This window comes from Saccostrea cucullata, unplaced genomic scaffold (assembly GCF_032062105.1).
Source record: "Saccostrea cucullata isolate Sc308-1 unplaced genomic scaffold, CSIRO_AGI_Scuc_v1 ctg1169, whole genome shotgun sequence".
NCBI lineage: Eukaryota > Metazoa > Mollusca > Bivalvia > Ostreida > Ostreidae > Saccostrea > Saccostrea cuccullata.
The window spans coordinates 40660-56372 of NW_026924063.1; the positions used below are offsets into that span (position 1 = coordinate 40660).

At 33.7% G+C, this 15713-nt stretch overlaps 1 protein-coding gene across 1 annotated transcript in view; it reads left to right on the plus strand.

The window, feature by feature from the left end:
* Nucleotides 1-800: 800 nt before the first annotated feature.
* Nucleotides 801-15713, plus strand: part of LOC134265628 (uncharacterized) — a 45448-nt gene continuing 30535 nt past the window's right edge. The window contains exons 1-7 of the mRNA XM_062747856.1: nucleotides 801-1073; nucleotides 7347-7940; nucleotides 9905-10034; nucleotides 10968-11073; nucleotides 11854-11911; nucleotides 12622-12892; nucleotides 15338-15438. Coding sequence (XP_062603840.1) covers nucleotides 7492-7940; nucleotides 9905-10034; nucleotides 10968-11073; nucleotides 11854-11911; nucleotides 12622-12892; nucleotides 15338-15438 — 1115 coding nt within the window. The 5' untranslated portion in view covers nucleotides 801-1073; nucleotides 7347-7491. The remainder of the gene's footprint in view (nucleotides 1074-7346; nucleotides 7941-9904; nucleotides 10035-10967; nucleotides 11074-11853; nucleotides 11912-12621; nucleotides 12893-15337; nucleotides 15439-15713) is intronic.

A 15713-nucleotide genomic window follows, 5' to 3' on the forward strand; every position in this document is an offset into this window, starting at 1 on the left:
TGGAGCATTTGATACAGTCACATTGTCTTACCCTCGCCCAAATATCGCTTATATTTCAAGACAGTAACCATGTATTTTATATATATATTTTCGAGAGTGCGACATCGGGGATTTCCTATAACTAGTAGGTACACTGTTTTTAAAACATTTCGGAATTTAAATGTCCCTCTTGTAGGGCTGTCACGGTTAACCGAAAACTCGGTTAACCGCTCCGAAATGGCATTCGGTTCGGTTATCGTCAGGTTTTCCGGAATTCGGTTCGGTTTTTTTTATCTTTTATATAATACTAATTTGCTTGCAACACGCGTTGTGATTGGTTGTTTATTTCAATGAAGGGTTCTTTAACCAATGAAAATACAGGTAACATCGAAGACAATTAAACATGGCATACACATGTGGAAGGAAAACCAAATCACAAGTGTGGGAATACTTCACGTTTTGAATGTTTCAATTGTTTGAAACAAGATAACTCTAGTCAATAACTATATTTATTTTATTTTAAACAAGAAGTGTATTACTTTGTTATTTTCTGTTACATTTAACAACTTGTTCTGTTGAATAAAATGGATAGAAATTTGTGTCAGCAAAATAGTACTTTCTACAATGTCCTTAATCTTTATTATCCTTTGATATATATAAAGATGTTTTATTTAAATTCTCAAAATGAAAACCGAACCGAAAAAACCGAAAACCGAGAATTTATTTTCTGAACCGAACCGAACCGAAAAATGTCTGAACCGTGGCAGCCCTACCCTCTTGGATTATTTCAACACCGGGCCACCGTTGAGTAAACAAAAATAACCGAGACGGCTGACACGGGTTTTGAGTGTGTGTAGTGTACTTGATTAGATACACAAAAAACCAGGAAGTAATTTTTCCGGTGAGATGAGAAATCGGGGACTACGACTTGACAAGTCAAAGTTTACGTGAAATGAAGAACAAGGAGTAAAATTAATTGGAATGTGTTAGTAGAAATATAACAAACAATACGAATTTTAAATAGCTCCGCCCGAGTGATCTCTGTCCATGTTTACGAGTACCTGTTCAGGTGTGAAAACTAGCGACTCGGATAGGTGAGTGTGAAGTGAGGTGTCTCTATGAGCTTTTTCAATGTTTAAGTTTCATTTCCCGGTTGAAGAACCACCATGGATGTACAATAATATTGAATAGGAAGACAAAACTATTGAGGGGAGACTCGGAGGGAAGGGGGGGTGTGTTTTTACGAGGACTGCGTACATGTATCTGTTACACTGAGTTATCACGGTATTGATTATATATGCTTTGGTGGTTCAAAGAAAGTGACATTTAAGAAATTCTCTGAATTTTTTTTTTTAATAATCCAACTGATACTTCGTCTACGTGTATCAGTTGATGAAAACTATGAAGTAAACGTTCAGTGTGGTGTAGTTTAATATGCATGATATGTGTTAAGTTGATTAACTACATTTTAACAAGAGCTGGATATATTTAAGTTAGTAATTAGGTCCTAAATTACTCTCCCCCTTTTCTCCTTTTAAAACCAATGGTACGTCAATGCAGACAGCTTTTAAAATTTTATCATTGATTATTTAGTAAATATCTTATATGAATGTTTGGTGAACCAACTTGAAACTTTGATTCCTAGAAAGTTGAACCTTGAGAGAATAGAAAGAAAAAAATACTAGATAAAAGACCAGGAGATCTGCACGTCCTTCTCACATTCATCCTCAGCTATGCATGTATGCATGCAAGAAAAAAATCTCCCCATGCTTCTTTCTCCAGATCTTCCATGATTGTTATGATTATAAATTAATTTAAAAAATATTAATAATTTTGAGAATTTGAAATGCAAAGAAAAAAGCCCACGCACATTGACGCATTTCTTTAAATATAGACGTGTGTTGCATTGATTTGTGCCGATTACCTGTGAATTAAAGAGCAAGTATTAAACCTGTTGAAATCATATCAGGCTTGTATAAATATACATAAACAGCGATTTAAAAATATCTTTCTCTCTATATTTATACTCCTTTAGTAGATTTTTCATGATCATCATTAAAAAATCAAAAATAATTTCCTTCCGTTGATTCACTCTATATAGTCATACTTACTTACATTTTGACACAATCCATGTCAGATCCGGCAGTTATTTTTATTCGTTTTTATTTCCTTAGATTATTTCGCCCTCATACTTTCAAGTACATTGGGATGAGACAAATTAATCAAGCATGCTGATTATTGTTTTGTGATGGTCATGTATAGTTTATCATGATTATATGTTGTTGGCAGATCAAAAACTCGAAGACTTTTGTGTGTATAGATGCTGTTTCATTTTCTTTCGTCCTGTTGCAAATGTACATGGTTGTATTTCTACTTTTTTAATATATAGTTATCACACTTAGATTAAAATGGTTTTGCGTTATTTTATACGAATCTTTGTTGCAATGGAAACGGAGGTCCGACCTCTTCACGTTTACTTGATGCAAAAAAGTTGTACATCCACAAATTTTTATTATAGACAGATCCTCAGATATACATGGTTATTCCCTGAAAGCAGTGCAAAACACACACACTTCATGATAAGTTGAATGAGTTTTCGTTTCCCTATATCGAAAAGAACAGTTTTTCTTTGTCATAAGAGGTTATATGTTGAGCCGCTTAGCAAACCTGCTACAGATAGTATACGAATCTTGAGGACTTTTTATATGATTACGGAATAAAGCGAGCTTTCACTTAATTTTAAGTGGAATAGAGCTTTCATTAGACAGTTTGATGTTCGTCTAGTAACACATATTATAGATACTTTTATAGAGTATGATATGAAATACACTTTAAAGAAGTAATGTACCATTGTTTTTCACTGTATTTTTCTTTTCTATAATCGTAAAAATATCGTATTTTTAAAGAATTTAGACGCATAACAGGATAAGCAAAGGAAATGTATTTAGTAGGGCAGACATAAAAATTATTGATAATTTCTTCCTTATACTGTAGAGGTTTACAAATCATGTGTATTTATTATGCATTTGTTGGAAAATCTGTACAATACCAATTTCACTGCTATTGAAAGTATTCATTATGAAACGACATTTAACATGCATAATTTTCCCTGTATAATACAATACGTTTTCTCTGCGTATGGCATCGGATCAATTATTTGAAAGTGTAAATTTTTCAGATACTAAAGAACAAGGACTTCTAGCTATAAATGGAAAGTAGTATATTCGTCTCTTTGGTGAAAATAGCTAAAGTACGTACATCGGTGCTTTTCAAGGACCATATCTTGAGCAGGATTTAAATGCCGTTACTTAGGCCATCCTTAAAAAAATGTTTGTTTGGAATTGCTGCCTGAAGGGTTTCAGACACAGGAGGAAGGGAGGGAAATTATTTTTTTTTAATTGAAGATAAATTCAAAATTTTTGATAAAAATCTCAGTAAACAGTAAATACATATACATTTTCTTACTTTAAAAAAAAAGTATCTACCATCAACAATAAAACCTAATTTTACATAGGTCTGACATGTGATAAATGTAATGGGCAAAAAATTTGATTAAATAAAAAAAAATCTTCCTACTTTTGGATAAAAAGAGCATTTCTGAGGCTTAAAAATGTTATGATAAGACACAAAGTGTTTATTGTCAAAAAGAGTGTAAATATTGCCAATGAACTTCTTTCGTTTATTCTGTAGTGTTTGTCGACAAAATTTTGAGAAGCATAACTTCAAAGCCAATATGTATGGACAAAGTTAAAAGTTATAACATGTTTATATCTTAGCTGCAATAATGAAGCCCTCTCCTCCCCCTTTTTTTGGTGGGAGGGGAGGGTGGAGAGAAAAAGAAAAATGTTAGATTAAAAAGTCGAAGAGGGCTACATTTTTGCAGCTATGTTCATCTTTATATAAGTTCGAATATTTGTGCAAATATTTTTTCAAAGAAGCAAAGAAATATTCAACACAGGATTTTTTTTGCCAGAAGAAACTAGAAATGAACAAATTATCATAAAGAAAACAACAACAAAAACGGGAGGGGGTGTTAGCGTAAATCAATTTTCTTAACGATGCATGACACGTCTCACCATGTGCATTTTACGAGGTGTTTCTTGTTTTTTGTGGGAGAATGGGTCAGGTAGGGGGGTATGGTCATTTTTTCCTCTTAAAAAATCTAGGTCAATAAGATGTGTTGGGTCATAAATTGAGAGAAGGGTCCAGACCACGTTCATGAACGGTTATATATCCCTCCTTTTACTGATCCCACTCGTCCTAATCTGCCCGATGTTTTAGAAAGTCTTTATAGACAATAAATCTCACCTTCAGAGCTTCCAAAAAATCACACAAACTATGCAAACTATGTAAGAAAATTAATAAACATGAGTTCTTTATATATGCATACTCTGAAATAGAGACGATTGTTAAATGTATTCATTATTATTTCTAAAAGTGCCCATGCACGCATTTTTAGGTTCATGTGTCCGATGTGAACAATTGATGATTCAAAACATAATATACTTTTCAGTTTTACATCCTTCATAGGTATGTCGTGCCTTTTATCTAGGGTTTTAAAAATCTTGTTTTATTTTTCAAACCCACTGAAAGAAATACTGAAATATAGCTTCGACTTTAAAAAAAATTCAATTTAATTAACAGTGAGCTCCTAAACCAGTTTCTGGAACGAGGACGTTAAAATGTGATATACCCGTTACCTGTAGACTAAAATAACCACACATGTGCATGTGGCTATGAATAAACGTAATGGAATAATGATTTTTTTTTCTGAGTCTAACATTTTTTTAGTTATATTTTTTTGTTAATCGCAGACAATGTGCATTTTAAATCTTAGGTTAGTTAAAAATACCGTTGAATGATTTACCAAATCTATCAAAAATGAGTTTCCAAAATAAAGTCATTAAGAATAAGAATATATACGTATACATGTATATACAGTATACTGTATTACTGTTTACACTATTTTGATTATGCAATATATATGCCTTTATAATGTATAATTCAGCAATTGAATTCGTTCAATGTTCGTCCTCCTCAAAGTCACGCGGTGCTTATCATATTTTGCAAGTAATCGCCAATTTTTGCATTGAGTATTCTTTAAACTGATAACACGCACAATCTTGGAACCAGTCATATGCAGAAATAAGAAATTAAGGTAAAATAAAGAAAGAAGGAGCAGCGAGATTGCACTGTATACTTCCTTGTAGAAAGTATAGTTGACTGTCGGCCTATGCAAAGAAGGCCAAAGAAAAATTAATAATGTATGTTGTTTGACCTTTTCGGGCCTATACCATTGGGTTTGTATAGGGAAAACATTTTTATTTTTCATCTTCAAAATCAGATCCACTTTTGTACAAAATTTTACCATTTGCTAAAAGCATTAATTTTTAGTTACCCCCCCCCCCCAGGCCTTTAGATCGCTTTGAAAAAAAATTGAGATGTTAAAAAAATACCTTTATCTTTTTTTAAACACACAATTTTTTAAGCGATCCAATTAAAGGCCTTTGGTTACCCCAAGCAGGTTTTTGTGAAAAAGTACCCGATGAAAAAAGTTATTTTAAAAGAGGCAAAAAAAGTAAAATAAAAGGAGGAATAAATTTTTAAATACTTTGGAAAGGGATAAATTTTGTGGTAGATCAGTTAAGGCTGAGCAAGAAATGGTTTTGATTACAGCCTGATATGCTGGTCGTCATGTATACAACTTTATACATGTAGCACTGCGTAAAAAAACTCTGCATGGTCGGAAATATTTCTAGTAGTAGCCGACCCCCTTGATTTCTTTAGGTTAATACATGAACCAACCTTAGCTGGTGAAGATGGCCACTTCTTAAATTCAGATAAGCCAGATTTTATGTGTTCTTAACGCAGTTTCCTGATGGCATCATATATACCTTTCCAACAGTCAACAAATCTGTGAGATTTCGTCTAAAAAGACGCAAAGACATTCTGTCGTTTACTGAAAATGAAATTAAGTATAGTCGTGTACTTTTAATTTTCAAGTAAAAATCAGTAGAAGACAATATCATTTGAGATAATTATATGTCAAAGACATGCTGCTCATCCCCTCAAATTTGCTAACCAATGAAATGTTTCTGATCCACTCTACTCCTCAACAAATTAATCCTTGGTATACATTGTGCCCTTTATAGTGGGGATTGTTTCAAAAAATACTCGCCTACCTGTGTTAAAAAAATCTTGAAGAGTATATTTCTCACGCAAAGATATCTTTAATGACATTAGTTTTATTACCAGGAAGGGAAATTCGGTCTTTTTGGATAAAAATGGGGACAAGCGGCCCATTAGCGGGGTAGGTCTATCTTTTCTTGAACTCTTCATGGTGTGTTTGTCTGTTTGACTTGATGAAAATGTTTACTAGTATTTTAAACGCCAAAGTTGAAAGCAAGGAAAATGAGACACGGCTTTGTACTTATATTTATTGAATTTCAGCGAATTATAACTTAATATATAAGATTAATTGATTGTTTATTGTTTAACGCCAAAGTCTGTAGTACTTCAGCTTTCGTGTGTATTTGGCGGTACATTAATTTATGGGAAAGCACAAACCGCGGTCCTGAACTTTCTATCCAGTTTTATTTCATTTTTTTTGGAGACATTAAATTTGTTGTACAAAGGAAAAAACCCTTTGTAAAGGTGCATATATCTCTTATATTGATTGATAAAGAAATCAATACTGAAGTTAAATCTTAAAGGGAAAAAGTTGGATCCACCACAATCTCATGTCGTCGATCTTGTCGGTTTGTAATTCAGTGAACTGAACCAGGAAGTATTTGAGTTCTATGAATGGAGCTGTGCTCAAGTGCGAAAACAATGCATGTCTATATGATTTTCAGTTACATACAAAAGTTATGTATGTCTTTGTGAAGGTAAAATAAAATATAAAAAACGACTGCCATGCAGACAGATATCTGCCGTTTTCCTGCAAACATTAGAGAAACTAAAGACACATATATGATCTTTTTTTGAGTCTTAAACATGATTTTTAACAAAACTTCACGAACAAACGGATTAAAATCTGTTAACTTTTTGGGGGGTTTGGGAGGGGGGTGGGGTGGGGAGAGGGTTTGAGTGAAATGGAACTTACTCTAGGTTTCGGGTACTTTTTTCCTGGCTCAACCTTACAGCAACAAAAGATTGAGGGGGTGCACGATCTGAATGAAAATTTAAGAAATCCCTTATATTTACATGTATTTTCACTGCTAATATTTATATAAGGGCTCTTTGCTGAATAGATAGGACTACATTTACAGTGTATAAGTGATAACCAAACCATTTAGAAGACGTGTGCTCAACACTGTTTTATCACTATGAAGTAGTTAAATGAAATTGTTTTCTTTTGCTTTTAGTTACCAAGTGTTCGTGTCAGATTGATGAGAATTGGAGGGAAAACCATGACGCACACTACAGAAGATAAATGAAATCTTAAAAAAAGTGGGCAATGAGTAGAAATTATGCCGTCCAGGAAGGAGTTTTGAGTAACACGTGGAAACGATGCTGAAACTATTCAAAAAATCGTTCACGGTATCCTATCAAATATTGTTTTTAAAATTGCTATTGCTGTGCACAACCACAAGTGGATTTAATTATGCGGAGCCCCCAGATAGCCCAGAAGAACTCAACAGGCGTGGTCAAGTGGAGGCAATATCCTGTGAATTAGGATCGGGTTCGTCCTGCACGTCTGTTTCTGGTTGCAGAAGCGGGCAAACGGGACCTTTAAATGCACCATATGTATCCTTACTGCAAAACATTTTAGCAAACTGTACTGTAGACGATATCGAAGACAGTTCTCTACCAAGCAGTGCAAAAACAGGAAATGGTAAAATACGTATAACATCGAGTAATAAGGATGACTGTTTAAACATCCGCATAAACGTTGGTAGCACAGACAATCCCAGTGTATCTTTCTGGATATATACTGAATCACCACAACCACGAGCATGGTACTTATAGCTAGTGTTTTATGCCCCGCCATAAATATGGCCGGGGAATATAGTGTTTGTCCATGTCCGTCTTCCATCCTTCCGTCACACTTTGCATATAGCTCACTTCAAAGTTCAGTTTCAAAGAAACTATCCAGATATATTCATCAAACTTCATATGCTGATAGATACTGACGAGAGCTATGCAACTGCATCAACATCAATATTTTTTTACCTCGAGCTTTTCTTTGACCTTGACCCAGCTGACTTTCCTTAAATTAGTGTTTTAGCTTAGTTTTAAAGATACCATTCAAGATAGTGTTAGGATACATTGCACCAAGGTGTATTTTTGTTGTTGCTTTATTTGAATCAAACATTCCCATTGGCGTAAAGCAACACCTTGTTTCATTGGCTGACCACTTTAAAGCTAATTGGTCGGGGGCAGTGAAATTAAAGACACAAAAAACATAAAATATGTGCAAGTTTTCTGTAAACTTTAATTTGTACAACAACACAAAACGCTAAACCTATTCAATCTTGTCTGGTCTGCTTATTACGGGGCTTGTTTATTCCTTTGCGTAATACTTAGAAACGTGTTGTCATCTATATGTTATTTGTTTTTTTTAACTAATCAGCACTTAAGTCGAGAGCCAATGAATAAATGTTCAAGAATGGAGCAAAGAAGAGCTTAGATTCTCACGTAATGCGAAAAGAAACACATTGGTGCAATGCATAATATCAAACTTCATATGTTGATACAAACTGAAGAGAGCTTATCAACTGCAGCACCATCTTTGACCTTGACCTTTCCTTTGACCATGATCACACTTTTCTTAAATTAGTGTTGAGCTCAGTTTTAAAAAAACCTCTTAGATATTTTTATTAAACTTCATATGCTGATACATAATAATGAGAGCTATTCAACTGCATCAACATTTTTTTACCTTGACCTTTACTTTGACCTTGACTTCACTATTCTTTGGTTAGTGTTTAGCTCAGATATAAAGAAATCATTCAAGATATTTTTATCAAATAATCCGAGACATGACTAAAGGGGGGCCAGAAGTTTACATTTGACTTGAAATTCTAAGGGAAAGGCATTTGCTTCCTGTGTATAGGGATTACAGAGTTCTTGAAATCTTTCAGTCCTGTCAGCAAAACCGATAAAAACAACCAAGGACCGATAACTTTGCGTTCTGTGTCAGTCCAAATGACCGGAAAGTGTTAACAGAGGAACTTGCGAAAACCTGACTAAATTTCCTACGAATTATCTATAACCGACCTATCGTAATCTTTCAAATGCTTTTTCTGTATCTTGTAATGGCTTCTTTGATGAATGCAAGTGCCAAACCTTGATTAGTAAATTGTAAAACAAGTTTTTTGGATGGCGCTAGGGTAAGCCAAGTGAGAAAAATCAAACTAGATAAGTAACTTATGAAAAAAGTCGACTCCATGAGAATTCAAAGAAAATTTTTATATGACAATCAAATCGGCATGAAATGTGCAGTGTTTATGAACGTCGTGTTTATTGATAATAAAATTCAAATACATTATTCATCTTTTTTATGAAATTGTTTTGGACTGATAGAAATCTGTCTGGACTGACAAACTTCACATGGCAGTCAGTCCAAATGACTGACAGCGAAAACAAGATTTCAAGAACTCTGGGATTAAGAGACAAGTGACCACAGGTAGACTGCTACATGTAGCCCCCAAGGCATTCACAGCTGTACAAAATAAGCCCCTCCCTCACCTGGAATTTACCACCTGATAAAATATCTCTGCCTTTAAAGGGGGGAGGAGGGTAGGAGAAACACCTTTCCAAGTCAGATACATGACTCTCGTAACCATTTTAAGTGAAGGGGCTTGCTTCCTTGTCAGTTGCTCTGCCAACTCAGCTACCATGGCCAATATTCAATATTCACAACCCACACCATTACAATAGCTGAAACAATCATAATAACATATGCCATTTTCTTTTACAGTAATCTGTTTAGAGTGGGTGGTGCTCAAGTTGCAATTTCATCTTCGCAAACGATTACTGTTAATACAACTCAAAATGCAGCAATATATGGTCTGGTGAAAAGTAAGCAGTGGATTCATGTTTATATTAGGGTAAGATAGAATTTAAATTTTGAAAATCATTCAGTCATGTCATGAGGAATCAACTGTATTTGCTTCTTGACAGAGTCCTTTAGTGTTTAACATCTGCCTCATTGTTCAGTTAAAATATCCACCATTATACATGTGTAATATCCCTTTTTTGGTGAGCACGTAGCAGGGCTTGATTCTTTTTCTCTCTCTCTCCTAGTATTTTTCTATAAGGTACACGTGATATCTTGATTGACTTTTTAGCTCACCTGAGCTGAAAGATCAGGTGATGTTATCTGATCACAGTTTGTTTTGTAGTCCATCTGTCTGTAAAGTTTTCATGTTTTTGACTTCTTCTCTAGTACCACTTGACCAGTTTTAACCAAACTTGCTACAAAGCATCCTTTGGTGGGGTGAACCAAGTTAATTAAAATGAAGGGTCGCATCCTTATTCGCGGGGGGGGGGGGGGGGATAATTCAGAAATAGAGAAAATTTGGCGGCATGTTTTAAAATCTTCTCAAGAACCACTGTTCCAGAAAAGATAAAACTTATGGGGAAAGTGTCATCCCCAAGTAGTGTAGATTCAAGTTTTTTAAGTCATGACCCCGCGGGGCAAAGGGCACAATGGACAATCAAAGTTTTACATAGGAATATATCAGAAAAATCTTTAATTAAAGATCTTCTTCTCAAGATCTGCAAAGCCAAGATTGGTCTTATTTGTATGAAAGCATTCTGGGGTAGTGTATATTCAATTTTGTTCAATCATACTGCATCTCTCTTCCCTTTTAGAGGATTTGGACCACTTATTGATTTAAACTTTCTAATACTGAACTGATTCCTGCTTTTTTCTTAGCCACAGAGCTCATTTCCTATTGATTGGAATAGAATTGCTGTGTGATATATAATCATGATAATCATTTAGGAAGATTTTTTTCTCAGATTCTCTTTCTTTTCAGTCTGAAAGTCCTACCAAATCATCAGTATTTATAAATGGAAAATATTATGCTGCTGCTGATAATACTGGTTTTCCAAAAGATCCATCAACCATAATGCTGAATATAGGTTTGGTGAAATATTAATTGTTTTGTAAAATAATTATTTAAAAAAATAGACAAAAATATGTCATGAACACAATTTTAATTTTAAAGTTGGGAGTTTCAGGGGTATACTTTAAAAAGAATTAAGATTCAGAATTCTTTTCACATGTAGTTCATTTGATCAATTAAAAACTTGTTTGAAAATGTTCAAGGTCATTTTATACTTTTAAAAAAATCTAATTCCTGACCTGGAAATATTTTGTTTCTAAAAACATTGAAGCGTAGTTGTGATAGAGAAATTCTTATGAGCTGAGGCTAAATTGTAAATAGGAGCTTGACCCAAGGTCATTGTTACTATTAGAAAAAGTGTTTAATCTGAAACCATGGAAACTGGTCCATTAATTTGTAAGGAAAAAAGTGTAGAATGCAGCAGTGTAAAACTAAAGGGTTGTAAGGGGGGATAATTTTGGAAGCCTTATCTCACTTTCTCAAGGTAAATTCAGTATCAGAGAGAATAAAAGTAGAGCTGAGGCTAAATTGTAAATAGGAGCTTGACCCAAGGTCATTGTTACTATTAGAAAAAGTGTTTAATCTGAAACCATGGAAACTGGTCCATTAATTTGTAAGGAAAAAAGTGTAGAATGCAGCAGTGTAAAACTAAAGGGTTGTAAGGGGGGATAATTTTGGAAGCCTTATCTCACTTTCTCAAGGTAAATTCAGTATCAGAGAGAATAAAAGTAATATGATTTAAATTCCTGACATTGTGATTCACCATTAATGTCGAATATATATACGTATCTTTTAGAGTGTGATGACCTGTCCATGGTTGATTTCCGTTTTTACAGACAGTATCTCTTAAACAGGTAGTAAATTCTTCCATTTTTGCAAGTAACTTGAAGCATTTCTTGTAAGTTAATGCTTTCTTTGCAAATATTCATCTATTATACAGAGAAGTTTTAAATCTACTTCTTCATGCATACTATGTACCCCCATGACGTAGTACAGTACCAGCCATAACAATTAAATTTACAAGATCATATTCATGTTTATGGCATCATTTTCCTTTTAAATACAAAAGTTCAGTCTGTAAAGTTGGATATGCCCTTGCACCAAACTATAAACCCTACCTGGACCAAACTTGCAGAGACAATGCAATTAGGAATGGGTACTGCCTGACTTGCTTCGATGCTAGACCTAAATTTTTCATGAGTGACCAGTGTATTGTTTTCAAGTAGCTCTATAACTATAAGGCCTTCTATGATTAAGCTTGTATGGATGATGCATCTAGGGATGGACATTACCAGACTTGCTTCAGATACTGGATCTGTCCTACATTTTCTCAATGAGTTAACAGACTAAAATTTCTGATCTATGAAGAAGATTTATTTCCTGGAAATAATTTAAATCAAATTTAATCCAATTTAACCAAACTTCCATTTATACTGATCTTGGGATACACATGCACTTACTCGAAAAAAATTGGTGTTAGATTTATATTTAACTTTTTCTTGAGGCAAGATTCCTAATCTTTTATTACATACTAATGTTTCGATTGTTTGATTGTTTCTGTCAGGGACATTGAAAAGGAAATATTCGAAGGATCTAGTCTGACGAACACACCCATCAGTTTTCCGGCATGCAGGTGCCCGCTGTCCTATCCAGTCCTTGTGATGAGGGACAGTGACCCATCAGGCGTGTTCTGTGAAGCTGTGAAGCCAGGCTCTATGGTACCAAGATTGACTAATAAGAATGTGGATAGCTTACGAGATGGCAACACGTCAACATATTGGGAAGGATCTGCTGGTTCTCAGACTGTCACCTTTACGTTTGACCAGGTTTTCATGGTAAAGATTGAAATATGACATCAAAAATATTACTAGATTTTGCAGTAGTGAATTAAAGCCTGATTGTACTTGTTAATGTATTTTAGTAAGATAAACTTTAGAGGTTAATTGAATTTTCTAAGTTAAAGTGAAAAATAACTGGTAGCTGATACTGTTTGTGTACATAAATTGAAAGATTGCTGAATCACTGAGTTTTCAATGGATGGCATAAGCCGCATAATCATGAATTAGTGCTACACATGTCCGCACTACATATAAATTATTATAACAGTAACTTGATCCGAAGGGTCTTATCACATCAAGTTGTCAACGAGACGTGATACGGCTCTTCGGATCAAGTTACTGTTACAATGATAAATTTATTATATGCCCCCTTATAAATAGCTTAACATAGCAAAATAAAACTTTAAAGATCAAATGTGCAATATTTATCCATAAGGCAAAGTATAATCAGAAGGGACATTTTAACGCGCAAGAAAAATAACGTCATGTTTCTGCGTACTACGTCATCAGTTTCAGAGAGTGGTGATATGGATTCAGAAAACCACAGTGTGGTGATCCGGAAAATCGGATCAAACTCTGTAAAATTAACATGCAGTAACAAAATCAAGGAAATTGATGGGTATATGATAAATGTATGTATTGATGTTTTCATGATTCGTTAACAGATTTTATGAATTAGGGCCAATCAGAAATGACTCAAAAAAGCTCTTGATTCTCTTATCAATACTACTTGAAAAATTCAATCCAATTAAAGGTACTTGGACACAGATTTGAAGACAATATTTTTTCTATAATATTCAGAGCTCCAGATAAGGTGCGTATTTGCAGAAATACGCATTAAAGTTTACAGAATACGCATTGAAAATTAAAATAGAGCATACAATTACGCATTAGCAATAATAGATACGCATTACACCACAAAAGTACTGCATACAACAAGTTGAAGAACACAGGTACAACTTACTTAATGATACAAATTGAGATTAACTCTGTTTGATTTTTCTCAAAACGAAGTACAGATTTTAAAGCCTTTTAGTGACCAGGAATATTCTAGTAATGACGACGACGATCTCCATTTCAGGAGGAAGAATCGGAGATATAGATTAAAATCAAATTCTATGTAGAAAGACTATGCACTGGGCATAACTTTTTTTATTATGGGTTCATAGCCAATTTTTCATTTCTCTCAACTTGCCATATTAATGAAGATTCTTTTCTCTAAGATTACTCTTGATATGATATCTTAAATGAAGGAAAAGTTTTCTGTGTCTCTGACTCTATGGTACCTTGACCTACTATATAATCATCCATGTCAAAAAAGAATGCTTCCCAATCTTAGCATAAAGTCTTGTTGGTATTTACAAAATTTATTAAAATAAATGCAGGAACTGACCTTTGAAGTTTTTTCCCTCTTCAAAAACACATACTTCAATTACAAGATCAAAATAAAGGTCAAAACATTTTATATATAAACAAAATACTCTTCAATCATTTTGCTGAAAATCAAAATCTGCATTGATTAAAAAATCAGGGAGTAAATACACTTTGGGGTAAAAAATTATCTGGAGCTCTGATATTACGACATATATTTTAATAGCATTTCACACAAAAATTGATTAAAAATCTTATTTCATTTAAGAGTTATTAAAACTTAAAGTTTTTTGGCAGGTTTGATTGACACATCCTTGCACTTTCACAAATTTTAACCTTATTCTTAATCCTTAGGAAAAGTGGCAATCTTGTTGTTTATTATTGAGAAATATTAAAACTTTTATCCAGAAAAATAATTTTATTCAGATTAGAAATGTTAGAAAGCAAAACTCCTTCACAAGTATCATCATTCCGAACTAAGAGTTCCTTACAGGGTTTAGCAAATCGAGCACACTCGTGTTATGTACACAGTTTTTCTAAACAGGGCACATGTTCTGTTATTGTTGATGTTTACAATTCACCGGGTGTGTTCAATCGTTACAGTCTGCTTACCACAACTGCACAGACAATATATTGTGTGTTTGTTTTGCTTTCGAACATGTCTACTCTGAATTTTCTAGATTATAGTATTAATATTTTTCATTTATACACAATGAGATTGCCAATTTTCCTAAGGATTAAGAATAAAATTAATTTGTGAATGTGCAAGAATTTATCAATCAAACCCATCAAAAAATTTGAAATTTTAATATCTTTTATATGAAATAAGATTTTTAATTAATTTTTGTGTGAAACATGGTGAAATGCTATTAAAATATATAAGCCGTAACATTATAGAGAAAATAATAACTTCAAATCTGTGTCCAAGTACCTTTAAAGAAAAAGATGTAGACTTGTATAAAAATTGATCTGCAGACATCAGATGGTAGGAATTCAATATAAATTTTCATACACAGGTACATATAAATGAAACATTCTTCTAAATTTCATAAATTTCCCATTTCTTTGTAGATTGATAGCGTGGCATTAAGTTTCATGTCTAGCGGCAGAAGTAATAGTGTCAAAATCGGACTGTTTGTGAATGACACAGAGAAAAATACAAACTCAACAAGGTATTCACTGCAACTATATTATCACTGTGAACCCCCCCCCCTCATAATTCTGCTGATATACTGTAAACGTATTACATTTGGCTGTGTATTCTTTTTAGTGCTTTTGGCGGAAAGCAATCTCCGCTAATTCAAATACTACGCTAAATGCCTCGCACATATACCTTTGAGAAAGAACATTAAGATATGTGCTAAATCAAATCCACGCTAACTTGTTCAAAATCTAATTTCTGCCAAATATCGTATGGGCTAAATATAATACATTTACAGTAATATAA